Consider the following 21,598-nt stretch of genomic DNA (forward strand, 5'->3'; position numbering starts at 1 on the left):
GTCAGTTTACACTGAAAGGAGATTCACAAGTAGTTCATTGATTGTGTTGTATTAGGAGTAGCCTATTATACAGTTTTAAATTTCCTCTCTTGACACATTTTAAACTGATAAAACAATTCTCTGCTGTGATTAATATTTTGTTTAATGTGGTTTTTCCTCATAAAAAGTGAAAATGGAAAACTGGGTCTGAAGCTCTTCTACTATTACTTCCTCAATGAGAAATGTGGATCAGGCCTTGAGCCCCGCCCACCACCTGCTGGCTCCAGGTGGACAGGTGAAAGAGCAGAGAGTATCAAGATGGTCAGAGGAGGAAACATCAGAGAGACTCAGCCTCATGTTTGAGCCTCAGTCAGACCCAGACTCAGAGGAAGGAGTCTGAGACCAGAACCAGAGACTAGCAGACGGATCAGAACGGTTAGCGCAGTTAGCATCTTTTATTTGTTTATGTTGGTTGTTTGCTTGTAACTGGCAGGGGCTGACACAGTGTTAGTGGTTGTGCTAATGCTAACTCTCTCTCTCTTTCTGTACTGACAAGGTTGTCTACAACTGCAGTTCAAGGTGGAAACACTCAGTCATGGTGTTGATGACTATTTCACTCTTCACATGTCTTGTAAAAAACATAATACAGATGTTAACAAGGTTAAAGACTTGATTTTCATCTTTAATATTCTTGTAATAGATAATATTAAGAGGGAAATTCAAACTTAAGGTTAAAAAGGAAGCATGTTTTTTTTCTACCTTTGTCTTCTGTCCTAAACATGAATAAATAATGTTCTCTCTCCAGGCTCAGCCCCATAGGCACAGCGTCACAGCAATTGTACAATATATGGAGAATTTAAATATACCGAGAATCAGCACTTATATTATCACAGATTTACTCAGTAATATTTGCTTAAATGTGTGTTTTGGTTTCTGATTACCTTAACAACCACCACAGATGCCTGTGTTAAGTTGCTGAATTTGTTATTGGTACATAACGGATGCATTATGAGGGAAGGGAGCTCAGTGGGGCAGGATATGGTCAGGGCCCCTGCTGATGCTAAGGCTTGACCAACAGATTTTCCAGTTCAGTCCAGTAACTCTGTGTTGTGGAGTGTGATAGACATGGCAGCATCTAGGGTTCAGCAGCAGGGCTTTGGTGTTTAGTTTTGTTGATAAATATTTAGGTCAGTAGAGCGAGTAAACTGAATCATTTATTCTGCTAGATGCTTCTATCCTTCCATTAGACTGCAAACTGTATTTTCACTCCCTGTGGAGATCAACAGATGTAAATTCTAAATTTACTGGTTCACCGTATGTGTGCAGGTCACATCGCTGCACTGTACATCCCTGGTGGGTTATGGGTAAGTGTTTCCTGCAGGGAATAGGATGAAGACCACCGGAGCTGCTGGATCATCTTTTACAGCTGGCTGCTGCTGCAGACAGCTCTGTGTTGAAACTATCATCATCATTATCAGCCCCATTACACTAATGGAGGTGCCCTGCCGTTGATATTAATACAGGCCATTAGCAGGCTATGACATCATCAGTCATCACCCAGCACTGCATAGACAAGAGGATGTGTTCTCAGCATCTATCACATCACAGTTACTAAAGCGGCGGGATGTGACATCATCACTCATGAAGCCCGTGTTGTGCAGAAGATGTGACATGACTCATGAAGTCACTACTCACACAGTTACTTCACTGATCGTATGTCGAGGAGCTCAGATCTGACATCATGTAATGTAGAAATTTACATTATTAATTCTAATGAATCTTTTTTACAATGAACAAATTACAATAGAGAATTTATATAAAATAAGAGTTGAATACACCATTAGACCATAGGTATATCTAAATATGGCTGGCTCAGGAGGCAGAGCAGGTCGTCCACTAATTAGAAAGTTGGTGGTTCGATCGCCGGCTCCTCCAGTCGAAGTGTCGAAGTGTCCTTGGGCAAGATACTGAACCCCACCTTGCCTGATGTTCCATTAAAAAAATATAAGTGGCTAAGATCATTCCAAAAATCTTTCACCTTGTTAGATTCATTAATAAAGATGAATATCAATCTCTCATTTTTTTAAGTAAGTTTTACAAATATCAGTCAGTGCATTTAGTTAATAAGGAGTTCAGAGGATAAACAGTATATTCTGAAAAAGAATAGTTTGACATTTTGGGAAGAATATGCTATTTCACTTTCTTTCTGAAAGACGAAAAGATGAAAACCTCTCTGTAAATATGCAGCTTAGCTTAGCTCAGCATACAGACTGGAAACAGAGGGAGACAGTAAGCCTGACTCTGTCTAAAAGCTCACTAAAAAACATCTTGTTTGTTCAAACTATATAAAACAGTAATGTAAAAGTTGTAGTTTGTGGTTTTAGTGGAGTGTTAGTTCAGTACGTCATTGTTGTTTTTACACTTGCTAAATAAACAAATGAGCTACAGTAGATTCCCTCTTTATGCTAAGCTAGGCTAATGTCTCCAGGCTGTGGTTTCATATAGAACAGATCTGAGAGTAATATTGATCTCATCAAGAAAGGAAATTGGTTGCCAAAATATCAAATTATTCCTTTTACATGTAAGGAAAAGTATTATTTGCAGGGAATCAATCAGGCTTCTTCAAATCCAAACTAAACTCCAGCAAAAAACCTTTTGACTTCCTCAGTGTAACTGAGTTGACATTTCATTAAGGGAAAGAGTCCACCAGGAACTGATACAACCAGGGAAGTTAGGTGCTTGGGGCAAACTGGAAATTGGAACCAGACTCATGTGATAAGAAATGTCAAATAGATCAGATAAGAATAAAATATTATTGTCATTATAACTTATTATATACTACTGTATATATAATCACATCACCATAATTTATTAATGTTAAGACAGAAGACACAGTGCACTATGTAATTAAATTAAACTGACATCATCAATGATGGTGCAGATCCTGGTTCTGCTGATCAGTGCAGCTAAATCCTGACAGACCTGTAAACAGCTGAGCTTCTCAAGCTTTAGTAAAAACCTCAGCCACCTTTAGCTGCTCTGAACAGTCGTGATTGAAATGATTCGATATCGATGGCCTCTCCAGCAGCTGTGACACACCTTGACTCCAGGCCTCATCCACTTTGAGGAAGGTATCTAGGATCAGATCACAGCACCTGAATCCCGACCTTGACAATAGAGGCCAGAAACGCTCATCTGATGGCCCGGTCAGTATCTGGAGACGACTGACAGGAGCTGTAATGTAGTTAGAGCAGGAGAGTAATGGCAACAGACAGCAGTGACAGGGGAGGAAAGGAGGGGGGGAGGCAGGAGCAGATGGAGACAGATGATAGCACAGGAGGAAAAGGAGAAAGGGAAAGAGAGGAGGAGAGGAGGGGGAGTAAAAGCCTGTATAGAGAAGAGGAGGGTAGGTAGGTAGATGGATTGATTGAAGGTGGAGGAGACAGACTGAATGACACCAAGGAAAGAAAAGGGACAGAGAGGTCTGCTGGCACGAACTGGAAGATGATATTGGTGTCTATTTCATTTGCATTGGCGATCAGGTTTCTACAAAGCTTAATTTTTTATTTTATGAATGTAGATAAATGCATTTCCGACCACTATTCGTTATAGTTATATGGTCTGGTTAGGGTAATCTGATCCTCTGTGTATTGAGTGTGTTTCCGAATGGATGTGATGCATTCTGTTCTGTCGGGTCCCATTAAGTTGTTTTTCTTGACCACTAGGTTTGGGCCATTATTCATTAATATCGAATATTGCGATATTTCCCGCCAAATGAAATATTTTTCATAACAGCTTTGAAGATTTTCAGTTTTTGCACAGTCTGTCCATAGATATTAAAAATTATATTTTGAGGAGATATTTTTTTATTATTCGGATTTTGCCCAGGCCTGTCGACCACAGAAACACAATAGTTTACAAAAACCGTCTCAAGTCCTTTAAGTGTTCAGGAAAACTATATATATAAATATATAATTCTCTAACAACAGGGAAAACTTCATCTACTGAGGAAGACTATTTGATACGGTCAAAAGCTCCATAAATGCTACTAATGGACCTTAGAAGTGTGATAATTTCTATCAGGAGCCGTCACTGTTTCACAAAAATACAAAATAAAAACTAACACATAAATTGTTCTGATTAATTCAAAAACAAACAACGACCTAATCCTGAACCTAAAGTTACAGAGGTGACCAGGTTCTGTTCATTCATGGTGTTTCTGTGTGAACAGGCGACTTCAGATTCTCAGTGATGGTGTGTTACTGTGAGTGAGGCAGTGGCATTTTTAAAAGGCAACAGTCTTGCTTTTATTTTCACATCTATGGTGATGAATCTAAAATGATTTCACGCTTTCCTTCTCGGATGGTTTGGTGTCACGATAATTAGCATCCTGTGTTAGCACAGAGAACAGTTGGCCAGTTCACTGACAGGGCAGCGGGACTCACCACAGACCAAAGAACATTCATTACTTATTTTTACAAATGTTAGATTTGTAATTGTTTCCAGAGTTTCAATTGTGGATCCGTAAATGACAGTACTGTTCATACTGGTAATGATAAGATTATACTCACTAAGTTGGCTGCTGTTGTGCATTCTTTTAAAAAACTTACACTGAGGACCTTAGAGCAGAGGTTCTCAAAGTGTGGTCCGGGGACCCCCAGGGATCCATGAGTGGGTTCCTGGGGGTCCCCAGCAAAAAGGGAAACCATTTATTTTCCCTTTAGTTCCATCCATAAGTAACACAATGACAGAATGTACAACTGTTTTGGTCATTGGTTTCAAACACTTTCTGTAATAAAACATCTAAAAGCAAAACTCTGATCAGAGGGGGGTCTGTGATCTAATTTGTGTCACTTTAGGGGCCAATAATTATCATCCAAACTGTCCACTGTAAACATCCATCCCAGTGTGGAGACTGACTGGTTCACCTTTGATTTACTACACTTGCTGTAGTCCTGTGCACAGATTCTTTTGTTCAATGAGGGATTGTTGCCTCCAGCAAGGAGGTTATGTTTCCACCTGTGGTTGTTTAACTGTCAGAAGAAAAGTACGGAACCAATTTGCACCAAACTTGAGGGGTGGGGATTGTCCCATGCAATTTTGGGGCAGATCGAGATAATTTACTATGAATTTTTTTCTCTGTAGTCCGGTGATGTTGTTTGACATTGGCCTTGGTGGAGGTCTGTGCCCTTCTGATTAAGAAATCAAACTATATATTTATATAGATTATCAGGCTATATCATATCTATATTATACAGTAGTAAGTACAATGTGTTTGTTACTGACAGAAACATAAAACCCAAGTGCAGCCATCAAAGATGTGTGTAATTTGAAGGTAAAACTGTAAACTGTTGCTACCCGATCGTCCTTCCACTGCTTCTCTACAAATTTCTCCTCCTGATTAGGAGAAACAAGGCTGCCCTCCCTTCATGCTATTAAGAAAAAAGAAAGAGCTCTCACGTGGTAAAGCTATTTAACTCCAAGTTGCCTGAGGGAGGAAGAGAAAGAGAGAAGGAGCAAGGACTGAGAGGTAAAATCAAGTGCAAAGCCATAACAGAAAAAGCGGATGTGATGAGTGAGGAAAATAGAGAGAAAAGTGGGAGGAGAAAGAGATGTGTGAGTCCAGTGGAACAGTGAGGGCACACTGACTGCCTAATTCCTGTGTGCACACGCTGGCGCACAGACATGCAGTACCGTTTTCCCCACAGCTCTGGAGTGATGCTTTAGTGGCTGCTACATTAGCCTTGTTAGATATGCAAAGTGGGCCAATTAGCAGCACAGTGTGCAGGAAGTGACATGTTCCACCTGAAGAAGCTCAGAAACAACGACAGTGTTCCCAGCCAGCAATAAATCATGCCTCCGTGAGTCTGGTCTGTGCGCGTGCATGTGTGTGTGTGTGTCACTTTGGACACGAAAATGTCACACACCTGAATTATAGGCTCATTAGCTATGGGCTAAAAAAAAACATTCTTACTCCAAATAGCCTCACTGAAATCTCTGAGGAATCAAAACTGTCCCCTCTGTCAAGGAAAATATCAATCTTTGCATCCACTGCAGTGTTTTCTCACCAATACATTGCTGTGAAATTGGCTGCAAACACAAGACAAACAGCTGCAGTGAGTCGCGTGCTGCTTTCTATTTGATCCATTTCAGAAGGTGTCAGACTGTCTCTCGTGTGAGGAATCCCTCCTGGCACACCGGCGAGCATGAAATTCAACAGCAGGAGGATACAATACAATCTCTGTCTCAAAGAGTACAGCAGATATGTGTGAAGCCCTTACTTCAAAAAGTGTTTCCAGTGAAGGAAATACAACTGTACACAAGCTTTAGACGAGCGTATTGACATTTCATTAAAAACCAGACAGTGGTCAGACAGTGTTGTTCACTTCTAATGACGAGGAGCTTCCCCACATACAGTATGTAGCCTCAGGGGTGTAAAAGTCTGCACCATTGGATCTGATTTTATTACTTGGGCTTGATCTGATCCAGGACACAGGTCAAGTTGTGTCCAAATTGTAGGGTCCAGCTGTGACACATCTGTATGTGTGACACCCAGGCGGATCCGATCAGACTCATTCAGCTCTGTCACATGGAGAAAATGGAGAAATAAATGAATGTTGATTTGTGAAGTGTAGATGAAGTAAAGTGTTTCTACTCTTTGCTAACTGGTGGAGCTTCATACTGCTGCTGGTGGTGGCGGTGGTGTTTTCTCTATTTGGTTCACATCGGCCTGGTTTTCTGGGCTGGGTCTGATCTATTCGGATCAGGTCACTGGGTTGCTGTCGGTAAACAGTTTTCCAAGGAGGCAAGTTTATAGATGAGTCTCAGTTATAACTCGTCATTTTACAGGTACAATGTTTGTGCTCAACTACAGCATGTACAGTAGTTTTACAGTAGTACACCAGTGAAGGTAAACTGTGGAGTTACGCTTATATTCACTCTTTCAATTTCATGTCTGTGTTGGTCTAGCTAATGAACTTTCTTCTTTATAAAGCAGTTAAAGAAGCTCACTGAAGCCCATTCAAGAAACCCCACCCCTACCCACCACACACATGCAGACCATTCGTAGAAGCTACATTTTACAGATGTTCCTCAAATGCCTCACGGGTAGATGCTAGCTAGACATCATCAGGGGTCTCACTTGGGTGTTATAGGGCAACAGCAGTGCATTGTGTAGTGCCTTGATAGGAGGTCTAAGTTGGTTTATAGTTATCATTGTAAAATGTGCCAATATACGGGGCCATCAGGGGCCAGTTTTCCAAACATTTGCCTGGTTTACCTCTCCTGACCGTGTGCCTCTGGCTAGATTTCCTGAAATGTAACCAGCACAAACAAGATGGGGAGACACATCTAAAAACATTGCCACATAGCACTATTCAAAAACCTGCACAGGACACCATTAACTTGACCCAAGTTGTAATAAACCAGGATTATCTTTTAACCAGTGTCAGTCTCAGCTTATCATGATTTCCTAAAGACATTTTTCTACAGTGAAAAATTTTTGGCTGCAATATATCAGGTATCAGCAGTTTTAATCCAAATAAGATATGACCCGAAGTCTTAGGTCCTACACTGTATCAGTAGGGCTCTGCCATCCACTTGAATCTTTGCTGTTTTTATCCGAGCATCCCCGCCTGTTCATTCTCTCTTAGTGACTCACTTTTGCACCATCAGCAGATTTTCTCACTCCTCTTCTTCCTCTCTTTTTTCAGGTGCTGGTTTGGCACACTCGCACAGAGAAACCGCACCTTGCAAATGAGCCCAAACATCGAAAGGACACTGTGGTCATTGAGGTGTGAGAGGACGAGCTGAGCGGGGAATCCGAAAGCAGAAGCTGGTTGTGGCTGCCCATTATCTCTTGGCTGGGTTTAAAGACAGCATCCTGCCTTCTCTCCTTATCGGGTTCATACAATCTGTTCACGACACACACACAGACTCAGAGGAGCTGCATGATTCAAGACTCGTGGCTGTCTGTCAAACGTGCTTTGTGAGAACCGGATGGCACCGGATATGTTTGTTTTACAAACTTGAGATGACTTGGACTTTTCATTTTTTCCATCCACAGCTTGCTGATGTAAAAAAGTGAAAATTGAACTAGAAATGTAAAAAGAAAAAACAAAAAAAAACATCATTTGGAATTATTAATGTCATTTTTAATCATTAATGCTTCATTGTCAAATTAACTGTGTTGCTGTGATGTAATTACCATAAACACGGCTTGTGGTCCAGCATATGTTTTATGACAGTGGTATTGTGATTCCGGTGTTTGTGAAAGTAAAAGGAACTTTTAACATTTTGGGAAATATGCTTATTTGCTTTCTGAAAGTGACATGAAAAGATTGGTGTTAATTTCATGTGTTAGATGGAGATCTGGAATCAGGAAGTGGTTAGCTAGCTTAGCTAAAAGACAGGAAGCTAGTCAGGACTGCTGTAAAGCTCCGCTTAAACTGATATCTCATTAATTTAACCTATATATGAATACAGATGTAAAAATAACAATTAATGGTTTTAAAGGGACTATTTGTAAATTTTCTCTGCCACTGAACGTGGTTTCTTGTCTGGAGCAGGTGGTGGTGATTGTTGCTTGACAAAATATTTGGCCGTTGTTGTCTTAATAATACAAGAGGTTATAATAACCCCTCTGAGCAGCGCTACGTCGTCAGGTTGATACAGGCTAGGGCTAGCTGGTTAGCATGCTAACCTCAGTAGAAAAAAAGACATGATAAAACAAGAGTTAACAATAGTGTTGCTTTCCAATCTCTGGAGACAGTTCTTGGTGAGTAAAGGAATGAAGTTTGATGCTTAACTCACAGCATTTTTCTAGACCGGTAATTAAACAGCTGTTAATGCTAATGTTAGCTATGTAACATTAGTAAAACTTACAAATAACTCCTTTAAGGGAAGTTATGTGGTGTAATTATTTATTTGGGAAAAACATCATGTACCAGAAATGCAACACAGTACATGAACAACATGTAACTTCCCAGTAAAATCACATTGCATTTTTAACATACAAGGTACAGTGTGTTAATTAGCTTCAGAGCTAAGCTAGCTGTTCTCCCCTGCTTCCAGCCTCTACTCTAAACTAACCATGTCCTGATTCCAGCTCTGTATCTGATAAACACAACATTATCAGTTTTTCTCATCTCACCCTCAGAAGAATGAAAGTAAATGTATTTCCAAAAGTATTAACTATCTGTTTCAAACCAGACTTTCTTGTAACCCTCCACACCTCTCTCAGCGAGCAGATTAAAATGTTGAAAGGGAATTTTTTTTCATTGGCTTTTCAATCCTTTTATCACCTGCCAAAAGTTTTAGCTCCATTTGTTCTGGAAGAACAGCACCTTCTTCATGTCTTCAAGATGTTGTGTACCTGTAAACCGCCAGTCAGACACAGACAGAAACAGCATAATTTCCCAGCTCTGGACTTCTCTGTTGACATTAATTATATTAATGTCTCAAAGTTAATGTGGTAATGATTTATTGATGCCTAAATGCTGTGTAATTCTGCTTTAAATCACCCTGTACTGATCATATATAATGAACTGGAGCAATCTTTGCCGTCCTTCTCATCCTGAATGTATGTGAAGTATGTGATCAGGCTCAGATATGGCACATGTGAAGCAACACGCAACATCTCTCCTGACAAACTGCCATCAATAATGTAGCGTCTGTGGGCCGACAACAAAGAAAACCTGCCTAACAAGAAAACGCACCTGCCAGAGGAGGAATAACAAGGACTGAATTGAGTGGATGGGATATAAACAACACATCAGATGGATTCACAGCTCAAATGTGTAAAGAACCATTTTCTCCAGTGTGTTTTAACAGCAGCATTGCGTTAACGCTGAAGTTTAGAGGAGACTGAACATGTGTTGGTGTTTTGGTGTTACACACAGGAAATAAATACAGGATTAAATCCAGGATTCAACAGCCTCTATTCCAAATGACCTTCCTGTAAAACTTGGAACAGAAAAAAGGAGCAAACAAAATTCCCAAAAGATAAAACAGTACTTTTACAGTTAAGAGTCATTGGATAAAGATGAACACAGAAAAAAAAAATTTTTATTTATTATTTTAATGCACGGAAACCACTTTTTTTTCTCTGTATTAGGCACCAGAAAATGTAAACACATTGGAAATAAACCTGGAGGACATTAGATTTATTGAATATGTTAATGTATCGTTCACACCAACCACATGTGTAACAGAGTGCTACAGTTATTGCATGGCAGAGGGACCCTGTGTACACGGACATGAATCTCTGCATCGGCGCTCGGCAGTGTGATCATAGCTCTGTGTGCATATGTGTGTTTTGTTTTGTTCGTTTCTCCTGTTCCTCCTCTGGTCTTACTCCCAATAAACAAGGACTGGACAGTGGCGATTGGACCCATCCAGGGTTTTCATACAGGTCCCCCTTTTCTCCAGCACTGTCAAATCCTGGTCCTCCTCATTGTCCTCATCCTGCCAGTCTAGCCCTCTGATTGGTCTTCCAGGTTTATTTGCTTATGACTAACTGTGCTTCTCTTGTACTGCACACAACAAAACACCACAATAAAGATGGTGGATGGCAGAACATACGGTTATAGCTTCATATATGGAAGGAGAAACATTTTGGGTGTCAAACTGGTCCAGTTTTGAAAAGAATGAAAAAGTCAAATGGATTTCCCACCCTGCAGCTGGAAGTGAAGTCACAGTTCACTTATCTCTGCTGTTCCCCGACAATGATCTGAGAGGCGACACCACAACACAGTGAGAGTGTACAGTATAGTACCTGCTCTGCTTTTTAAAGTGCAGAAAAGACAAACTGCTGTGATGCCAGCAGTGCTTTAATTTGCCTCGGGGAGCGCAGGGGGGGCAGCTCATTTCAACAAGTAACTGTCTTAACTGGGTCAGAGCCCGGTTTCCACTGAACCCAGCTTGTTTGGTATTTAAACACTTCAAAACATCACATGGAGGCAACCAAAGACATCCAGGGGACCCATGGGCCACTCAGCAATTACTGACACTTAAAGGGAATCCTTGACATTTGGATTTTGGGTTATTTTTAAGCAGTTTGAGAAACTGTGTTGGATATATTCTCCTGATTAAAGTACCAATTCTAGGTAACTGGCCAGACACTGTTGTCACATTAACTGCAGTGGATATACATATAAATCAGTGGTTCCCAACCTTTCTTGTCTTTCGACCCTTGTTTGTAGAGTATGTCTAAAATGTCTATATTGTTAAAAACGTGTTATTACAACATCCCTAAAATGGTATTTTCAGTCTAAATGTAGCTGGATGCTCTAGCTGTCTTGAGTTACACCAATCCCTGAAGCTGTGACATTAATACTGCCATTTTCAGGACTGTTGGATGACTAGTTAGTGCTTGTCATGCTGTACTTGATCTTGTGGTTACACTTACATCAGGGTTAGACTGAAAAAGGACTCTACACTCTGGTCATCGCTTTTGGAATCATGAGAGTGAACAGTGTCCTTGCCATGTAGGCCAATAGCTAATACTATGTAGCCAAGCTGGAGATGCTAAGTGATGTTAATGTCAAGAAACAGCAGATAAATTAGTGAGTGGGCTTTTATTTTCCGCTAAGTCTGTACTGAGACTGATTACTTACCTGAACGTGTGTGCTCATGACATTTTGGGATATACACTCACTAGTTTTCTTGCAGAGTGAGGTGAAAAGATCAATGCCACTCTCACGTCTGCGCTAGGTACAGAGCTAATTCGAGGATGCGATTAACTTAGCTTTGCAAAAATACTGCGAGCAAAGGGGAACAGGTCATCTGGTTCTGTCCAGACTGTCTTCGTGTACAGATGTTTGATTGTAGCAAGATTAAGCGTGTTAATTAGTGCCCTTAGAGGTGCTGATCCCCCTGCTTCCAGTCTTTATGCTAAGCTAAGATAAGCTAATCACTTCCCTGCTCCAATTCAATACCTAACAAACATGAGAGTGGTATCAATCTTCTAACTTCTAACGAACAATCCTCTAATCAAATATTCCTTTAATTGGAGAGCGTAGCACTGACGATCCTGTGCAGGCTAACCTTTGTGGTTAAGAATATCCATAAGCATGACAGCCCTGCACTTGGCTGTTTTGCACATGTAGGCCTTCAAATATAGTCGTTTCAATGTTTTAGTCATTTGCATTTGTGGGAGAAAAAAATGAATATGATCATGTGGTGAAATAAAACAAGATTTCATTTTGGCCCTACTTGCAACCCCGTGTCACAGGGTGAACATGTCTACAAGTTGAGAAGCTCAAACACAGATGTTTGCTTCTCTAAGGATTGTTGAACCTGAATAGTTAAGAGTCTTAGCAGGTGAGACTCTCCAGTATTTGACAGTAAAATAGCAAAGATTCAGAAATAAATGTGATAAAAATTGTTATATTTTTTCTTATTTCCTTTTTTTAAATGATCTTGTAACCCCTCACGTGTGTCTTGATCCAGCCCAAAGGTTGTACCACTGGTGTATATGATATTCACTGTAGAGCTGATCTGTGATCTTCGGCTGCTGTGGGGGGAAGAAAAACATAACCTGAAGTGGTTGTAATGAGACACTGTTTAACTCAATCCTCCGATTTTTTTTTACAATTCTGGGGAAAAATGGTCAATTATATGACAATGACTCAGTGAATCAGTGCAAAATAACATCTATTGTATAAGCAGCTTTAAACCCATGTCAGTCAAACCCTATGCTATTTAGCGCTGCTAAACTTCACAGGAAGCTGTTAAGTAAAGGGAGAACCTCATCTCCAGATCACTTCACCTGACAGAGTGACAGATAAAACTCAAACCAAAGTTGTTGAGAGTCAAAGCATCAACCTCTCTCCTATGGCTCTGAAAAGTGAGGGTTTCACATTATATTCACATAGATACAGTACTGCTCAGACGATTATCTGCTACAAGGCTCTGCTCGCCCTACAGAGAGGGGGAGGGGGGGGGGGGGGGGAGGAAGGGGGGAGGATTACAATTTACACAGCAGAGAGAGAGAGGGGAGAGGAGAGGGTAGCATAAACCAACAACAAGATAGCCATATCTACTGTACGTATTGAAAGACTATTCACAAACTATCCATTTTGGTAATGATATAATAATATTACTATAATAGGACTTGGAGTTATTGGTCCAGCAGCTTTCTTTTTTTGTTATGCTGTTTTTGTCTCCTCAGACATGAACAACAACAGGAAATCATAAAAGAAGAGGGAAATTGAATGAAGACACGACAGCTGCCAGTCTCTCTTTTTTTTTTTTTTTTTTTTCCACTTCACCAGTGTGATGTCATCTTGGTTTTTCTGACCTAACGATGAAGGTGTGTAGGGATTGGGAGGGGAGTGTAGGGCAGCCAAACTGCCCCCGCTGTGCGTTGTTTATTCAGAGCTGTAAGGAGACGAGTGGGTCGGAGGCAGATTTGGCTGTTTTGGTGCCATGTGACTGCCCCATGTTTTCCCCCGCTCGTCCTCTTCACTTCCACAGCTGGGTACTGAGGGTCTGGCCAGAAGCTGTTGGAGGGGCCGCGGGCCAACCGGCTGCGGGGGCACCTGACTGGTTGAAAGTGGCTGGCGTTGGCCCTCCGCCGCTCATAGCCATGCCTGACATCTGCTGGGTCATCTGAGTGAGAAAAGAAAGGGAGAGAGGAGGAGAGTCAGTGTTAGCAGTAAGAGACAGCAGCATATTCCCTCATCCCAGAGATGAGAGGGGTGAGCTGGGGGGGAGGGGGCTGACTCTTCATCCTTCAGCTCCACTCCCATACCTCCATCCCTCCCTTCTTACCTTCACTTCTGCTCTTAAAGGCTTCCAGTGTCCTCTGCTCCCTGCCCTCTCTCTTCTCGACACTCCTCGCTTCCCTGTTCACCTCCCAACTCTACACCCCTGCCATCCCCCACTCGCCCTCTTCCTTCCATTCTGTCTTATCTATTATGAATGTGCCATGGTGCAGCGCTACTCACTTATCTGGTCATCTGAGAGCTGTGTGTGTGTGTAGTTATGTATGTGTGTTGGCCAGGCCTTGACATACAGTACGTGCGGACAAGTGCTCATACATCCATTTATTCCATTACATCTCGCTGCACAATGTGCACGCACACATTTCGTCATCCACCACCCACCTTGACTGTTCGAAGGTGGTGTCATATGTATGTGTGTGTGTGTGTGTGTGTGTGTCTGTGTGTGTGTCTCAGTGGTAATTTATGATCTCTCATTAACCTCCCAAGCTGGATATATGCTGTGTCTGTAAATTTGAGCAGCAGGTAACAGCCTTATGAAGGGGAAGCTCTTAGACAGATGTGATGACAGGTCTCCAAGTACTGATTTAGTATAGATAAGTACAAAAGGAAGTAAGGAAAATGTATTTATATAGCACTTACATATAAATAAAAGATAGACCTGGATAAACAGATTACTCAAATGCCTGTCTTTATAGGCCTTCAGCTTTTAAAAGACTCCACAGTTCCACAGTTGAGGTGTTACGGCCTCAAAAGCTCGATCACCTCGGCTCTTTAAGCAAGTGTGTGGGACAGACAGCAAATTTAGATTATTAGACCTAAGAGAGCGAGAAGGTGAGTGAGGGTGAAGTAAATCAGCCACATAAGCAGGAGTTTGACCATGCAGTGCTCTGTGTGTAAGAATGAGAATTTTAAACTGGATCCTTTATGTAACATGGAGCCAGTAAAAGGATGTGAGTATAAGGGTAATAGGAGACCGTCTATTTGACCTAGTGAGTAGTCTTGCAGCAGCAGTCTGAATTGGCTGCAGATGATCAAGGGTGGACATACTAAGAGAGGATAAAAGTGCATTAGAATAATCAACATGGGTACAAATTAAGACATGTGTAAGCATCTCTAATTCTGCATTTCTTATGTGGAAAAAACAATCTGGACAGCTGCTTAATGTCGGTGTCAAACAACAAGGACTGAACAAATATAACCCCTACATTCCGCCAGTTGGGGTGGGCGGCAGAGAGAAGAAGTCCAATACTTTGCTTGATCATGAGGGCAACCGTTTCTGGAGCAACAATCCATGTTATCAGCATTAAGCTGTAAAAAATATTTAGCCATCCTATTCTAATAGTGTCTACAGTGTAGGAGCTCAGTTAACCTGCAAGCCTTACTAGGTTTGAATGAGAAGTAGAGTTAGATAGCATCTGCAAATAAATGATATGCAATATTACATCTGTTTATAATCCATCCTAAGGGCATCAAATATACAGTAAAAAGAATAATGGGCCCCAGAACCGAGCCCTGCAAGACACCACAAGTCATTGGGGAGGAATCAGACACAAAACCTCAACAGAGACAGTGAAACTTCAGTCAGTGAGATAAGATATAAACCAGTTTAATGTTATGCCTAACGAGCCCACCCAGTCACACAACTTCTTAATCAGGATATGATGCTCTACGGTGTCGCAGAACTAAGGTCAAGTAGTACAAGTAGAACACAGAACAATCAACTGCATCAAAGGACATTAAATATCATTTTCAAACCCCTCAACTGAGCAGTTTCAGAAGAGTTGTCATAGATATTGTGCCTCTCCAACACGGCAGTTATTTACATTTTATATTTCATTATATACCTTCTTATTATTTAATGGCATGATGGACAAAAGAAACTGGACAGAATTTAAGAACAAAAAAAAACACATTATAGTATTATACAATAACCCTGATTCTAAAAAAGACTGAATAGTTGTTTAAAGCTGCTCCTCCTGGGCTTTTAGGGAAGACATTACTGCATTGGGCTTTGCACAGAAGTAGAGAGCAGAACACTGTATATTAACTTTTAGGACCTGGATAATGGAACTGTTTCACAGGAAAAAGAGTGAACCACTATGAAAAAGAGTTCATAGTGGAAAAAATTGCTGTAGTTACGACCTTATTATTCAGGTTATTAGAAACACAGTAAACATTTAAGTTTGCTTCCTAAAAGATTAATGAGCAGAGAAACTGGAGTGGAACCAAAATGAGCTAAATGTTTATATGAGTTAATCATCACCATAAAATGGATTGATCACCATTTCACTGAGTGTGTTTCAGACACATGCTGTATGTATACTTGTGTGTTACCTGGCCCATATTCCACTGTCCTTGCTGCTGTCCCTGCTGCATGTTGTACATGTTCTGTCCTTGGTTGGCTGGCATCACGCCCTGCTGCTGCATGCCCATGTAGCCCCCGTTGGGCAGGGCCATGCTGGACATCATCACCCCCCCACCCATCATGTTGGCGGGTGGGACGGCTCCACCCATTCCAGGGCTGAAGCCCTGTGGAGTGAACTGCATTTGGGGCTGGCCCATGTACATACCTGCTGGAGTCAAGAACAGACAGTTAGGTTTGTACAGGATCATATTTACAGGAGACTATTTACAACTACACATAAAAGAGAACTGAGCTGAGATGGAGAAAATAAGTTGGTTTTCAAACAAACTGCTTTTAATCCAGGCTTGCTTTGATTTACAACAACAATTAATTAAAATCAAATTAAAACACCATCTTCAGGGTGTCAAACTTCCACACAACCAACTTATAACAAAACACTTTAAAACATTATTTTTTAAATCTCATTATTGTACTTTATGTCAGTTTCTGTGGAAAACACTCCTCGCTAGAAAATTGGCTTATGAATAAAATTAATTTAAAATAAAAAGTCTTTCAGTCCACCATTCCTGTGGGATTTAAATTTCATTGTTTATTTTTTATTCCTCTAATGACATATCACAGCTGTATTAGGCTAATGTTGATGCTGATGATTACTGCTGTAATTTCACATTAAAAGCATTCAACTGCTCAAACACCGGGATGCTTTCTTGTGAAACAGCCGCTGTAAATGCAACGAATTTGTTGTGGCAAATCAAGACAGGGTCATTCTTGATGATTTTTGTCAGAACATCAGTGTTAAATATTGCAAGAGAAGAACACAACAAGCAGTGAGCTGCAGGTGACAAAGACTCATAGTGGGGTCTGTGTGAAAGGCCACGGTCATCACAGCAACACACTCCTCTTGTAATGCCCTGCTGTTGTGTGGAAGACAACTGATGCAGTGCACAGCATGAAAATCAGATCATGGTTGCTCACATTTTTTTTTTATAAAACATTGTGACAACCTAACCCACGGTTTGTCTGGGTGTTCTGTAAAAACACACACACACACACACACACACACACACACACACACACACACACACACACACACACACACACACAAGCTTCTTCTGTTTCTGACAGAGGAGCTGATCAGGGTGTGTTTGCTGCTATGTGTGGTCTATACATTTCAAGGGAAGCTCCTGCTTTGTTAAAATGCACTTAAATCAGGAGTTCAAAATAAACTGAGACTGAAATCTTAAAGATTTTAACCTTAAAGTCAGTTTGAAGTAAATGCATGACTCATTTTATAACCTATCATCTAGAATTAACACCTCACGGTTGTATCCCTCTGCCAACCAGCCAGGTTGCAGAAAATATCTCTCCTTCCTGAGTTACAACATTGAATAATGGCCAGAGGTTTTTTTGCATAACATTATGATGTCACAGTGAAGTTGACCCTTAATCATTTGGATATAAAATGCCATCACTTTATTTTATCCTTTAGACATTTGGGTTAAATTATGTCATAATTAGTGTATGCATTCATGAGTTATGGTGGAAAACATGTTTTGTTAGGTCACAGTGACCTTGACCTTTGACTTTTGAGCACCAAATTGTAATCAGTTGACCTTTGAGTCAAAGTGAATGTTTGTGTCAAATCTATACAGATTCCCTCGAGGTGGTCTTGAGATATCACATTCAAGAGGTCAAAACCGTGTTTGGTGAGGTCACCGTGACCTTGACCTTTGACCTTTGAACTTTGACCACCAAAATCAAATCACTTCATCCTTAAGTCCAAATTCCAAATGAATGTTTCTGCCAAATTTGAAGAAGTGTCCTCAAGGTGTTACTGAGATATTGCGTTCACAAGAATGGGACGGACAGACAGACGGATGGATGGACGAGCGAATAGAAAACATAATGCCTCTGGCCCTGGCTGTTGCTGGCGCGGAGGAATAAGAATATTAAAATTAAAACATTAGACCAAGCAGATCTGAAGTTTGCGTGACTAGGCTGATTTCAACACATCAAAAAGCAGTGACACTTCTCATTACTGCCTCTAAAGATTAATGGAAAGGTGCAGAGAGTCATATTTTCATGAGAACATATCACCCATCCGCCCATTTCCCCATCAGCGCTGCATCAGACCACTGTGGGAGGATGATAAGTGGAAAATATAAAACAGGGATTTATCAGTATTTTTACTGAGTGGAAAGACCTGGAGGAGCAACGAGGAGATAACTTCCTTAAAACAGGCGAAAACAATCTCTGCTATTAGCATCTTAGCTATGCTCACTGCATGTAAAAACGTTAGAGACTACCTGCTCATATTGAAATATGCTGTAGCCTCTTTTAGCACATCATGCCATGCCTCAAAGTTTTAGAAATCCTGCACTCAGTGGAAATCAATAAAAGCTCCATGTATTCATACACTGGAGTTCATCAGTATTTTCTGACATTTTGACAATTTTGTTATTTGCTCCACTTAGAGCCACTTCCATCCCACAGCCACGCACACACATGCAACACACGCGATGGAAGCGAGTGATTTGGGGCATTAGCCTGGTTAAGGTTCTTTTGGCTTTGATCTCCATCAGCATTTATTTGGATTCAGAGAGGACAATAAAGCAGCGGAAAGCCCTTCATCTCGATTTCCACTCCTAATCCTCTGTACACATCAGTGTTATCATGCAGCAATATAATCGATATGCACATGTGCCTGCTGCACAAATCTGCTGCCTACTATCCACCATTCAGCAAAACATGTAATACTAATGCTTTCCCACACACTCCATACATGCTCAGGTTGATGTACAGTTTGTGAACAACCGCCCACATGCGCACACACACACGCACGCACGCACGCGCGCACGCACACACACACACACACACACACACACACACACACACACACACACACACAAACAGTCTTGGCACTTCAGTCTTAACTCATAATAACTGTGAGATGAGTGTGAATCTGCAGACACTTCTCTATTTTTACCGCTGCAGTGGGACTCCAGTAAATGCAGCCTGGAGTGGACCTGCCTGCTTTTCAGCACGCTGACCTTTCATCTGCCTCGCTCTGCTCCATTTTTATGATGCATCTTTCCTCTCATGTGTGTGTGTGTGTCTGTGAAAGTGTGTAGGTGTGTGTCTCTGTGTGTGTACAAAGACCTACGTCTGAGTGTGCCGCTCCTGCACTTACACAGTATACTGCATATTTTTTCCTCTCTTATGAGGCACTATGTGTTTAGTGTCTGATTATATACAACTGTTTATGCACAGCACATGAAGATGTTTGGTCTGTCAGTGCAGCAGTTCAAATAAATGGGAGCTGTTGATAATCTTCACTGCAGAAACTACCATTTCTTTGCCATTGAAGAAGGCACTTATAACTGCAATATGCAACTTTTTTTTTTTTTTTACATAGGACAAAAAATAGGATGTGTTCTCTATAACTGGCCTCAAAGGCGTCACAAGGTAAATTTGAGCAGTCGCTAGATGCATCCAGGGACAGGAAAGAAGAAAAACAGACCGTATACTTCCAATACCACCTGTCTTTGCAGATTCACATTTCTCTAGTCTTTATTTTCATAAAAAAACATTGAATTGAATTTCTCTGGGCAGTTTTACCTAACCACATAAAAAATATAATTTATTCTAATCATCTGGGAAAATTACTCTGTGGTTAACAATTCATAAACTAGCTATCAACATACCAACAGTGTATGCACGGTTAGTATGTTCAGACTTTATTTGACATCAACCTCGGCCTCAAAACTCACAATTCCACTTGTTTTTTTGTTTTCCTCCAGTTTCACTGCTATTTCCTCATATCTTTGTACATTTACGAAATGGAGACATAAAGCTTTAGGCTAACAACTACCAATTTGCTCTACTTGAAACACTCATGTGGACACAGTTTTGCCTCCATTTGCACCACCCAGTGCAAACTCATGCCTTTTTGCAGCCACTTCTATCTTTTCATTGACTCTATATGCAGTGGTGCTGCCTTTAAGAGCAGTTGCCCATTTGCACATTACAAATTAGCATTAATTCAGAGCTTTGTTTCTGGGCACTCAACAGAAGTAAGCTCAATATTTACTGACGTTTTAACTCCCAAACTAAACTACGTTCACCAGCTAATGTGATAACTTTGTCTGTTGTTTGGTGCTGGGCAGTGACATACAGACGGTTGATCAGAGCGTTTCTGCTGAAAAGAGCTGCCTGCACTGTAGAGCTGAGAGGCGAGTGGCCACACAGCAGGTCTCAGCGATGGGTTGCAATGCGGGCGCAGTAAAGTTAAATGAGGCGGGATTAAAATGAAAATGGACCTTTTTTTGTTGCCTCTTGGAGGAGATATGAGGCTGAGAGTCAGTGCAAAACACAGTGGTATATTGTTAGGCAAGATGCTCAGTTTTTGCACTTTGGGGTTTGAACGTGTAGTTGAACAGATTGTGCGAGACTGTAAGTTTCCAGATGCGGTTATTTGGTGTCATCCATGTTTAAATGATATTACTCTTATGGCCAAACCCATCAGAATAAAAGAAGTGAATGTTGCAGAGCTCAAATGAACTGCAGGAACTGCTCAGCTGACATAACTTGGATAATGAAGGGTTAATAAAAATGCTGTGTGCGGTGCGTGTGTGTGTGACACCTTGTCCTGGAGCAGGCTGTTGCTGGCTCTGCGGCTGACTGCCCACTGAGCTGCTGGCATACAGAGACAGGATGGAGTCTTTAGATAAAAGCTTCTTCTCCTCCGCCTTGGTGGTGGTAGTGGTGGAGGTAGAGGAGGAGGCAGAGGAGGAGGTGGAGGGGTCCGCCTGCGGAGGTGCTGTGCTGGAACTAGACTGTGATGGAGAGACAGGAGGAGAAATATCATAAAATATGAATGATTTCATCCGAACATATTTTTAAGGTCACGTTGTATACATGACTCACAATTTGTCAACTCCATCCTCAGATGAGAAGGGTGGGGTTGGATATGTCAGTAGCTGGGTGTTAATAATGTCAGTCCCTCAGCTTTGGAAACCATGACTATACTTTCTTTTTACCATAAATTCTCAAACATTGGCTTGACAAGTCTTTCTGCTTTTTGACTTTTAATTTGCTCCATGCAAATGTAATATATGTACATATATTGAATTTGTGCATATAGAATAAAAACGCATTAAAAATTGTAAACCATTGTAAAAATTATATATACAGTATATATATATAAACCCATTAGAAACTGGCACAATTTCATATATTGACATACATGTCAAACCAATACAAATATATATGTATGTTTATATTACAAACATAATGTATGTTACATAATTATATATCCATCCCAAAGTCTGTCAGTATATGTTGATATCATATACAGTCAGTCTGAGACCACTTTCCCAGAATATGAAGATAAACATAACATATTGAAAAGTGTATAGAATTTTATATGTACTTTGTTTAAACTTAAATTTATTTGATATTTTTAATATGTGTGCATATACAAATTTTTACTATTATTTTTCTTTCATGTATGTTATAAACTTATATC

General features: G+C 40.7%; 2 protein-coding genes across 5 annotated transcripts in view; one reads left to right on the forward strand and one right to left on the reverse strand.

Annotated features, from left to right (window-relative positions):
* Positions 1-10,369, forward strand: part of b3gat2 (beta-1,3-glucuronyltransferase 2 (glucuronosyltransferase S)) — a 63,266-nt gene extending 52,897 nt beyond the window's left edge. Inside the window, exon 4 of the mRNA XM_023425754.2 lies at positions 7,692-10,369. Within this exon, the coding sequence (XP_023281522.1) occupies positions 7,692-7,778 (87 nt within the window). The 3' untranslated portion in view covers positions 7,779-10,369. The remainder of the gene's footprint in view (positions 1-7,691) is intronic.
* A 2,552-nt stretch (positions 10,370-12,921) lies between these two features.
* The window catches only part of LOC111669530 (stromal membrane-associated protein 1-like), a 112,594-nt gene continuing 103,917 nt past the window's right edge, over positions 12,922-21,598 (reverse strand). For 3 of the 4 annotated variants that reach the window (XM_087179155.1, XM_023425873.2, XM_023425871.2), the window contains 3 exons: positions 20,714-20,906; positions 16,041-16,279; positions 12,922-13,590 (listed from right to left, as the gene is read on the reverse strand). In XM_087179155.1, coding sequence (XP_087035281.1) covers positions 13,444-13,590; positions 16,041-16,279; positions 20,714-20,906 — 579 coding nt within the window. In that variant the 3' untranslated portion in view covers positions 12,922-13,443. The remainder of the gene's footprint in view (positions 13,591-16,040; positions 16,280-20,713; positions 20,907-21,598) is intronic. The other variant, XM_023425874.2, reaches the window with a different exon arrangement.

This window comes from Seriola lalandi, unplaced genomic scaffold, assembly GCF_002814215.2.
Source record: "Seriola lalandi dorsalis isolate HSWRI2012SDOR001 ecotype SW California unplaced genomic scaffold, Sedor1 jcf7180002054795, whole genome shotgun sequence".
NCBI classification, from domain to species: domain Eukaryota; kingdom Metazoa; phylum Chordata; class Actinopteri; order Carangiformes; family Carangidae; genus Seriola; species Seriola lalandi.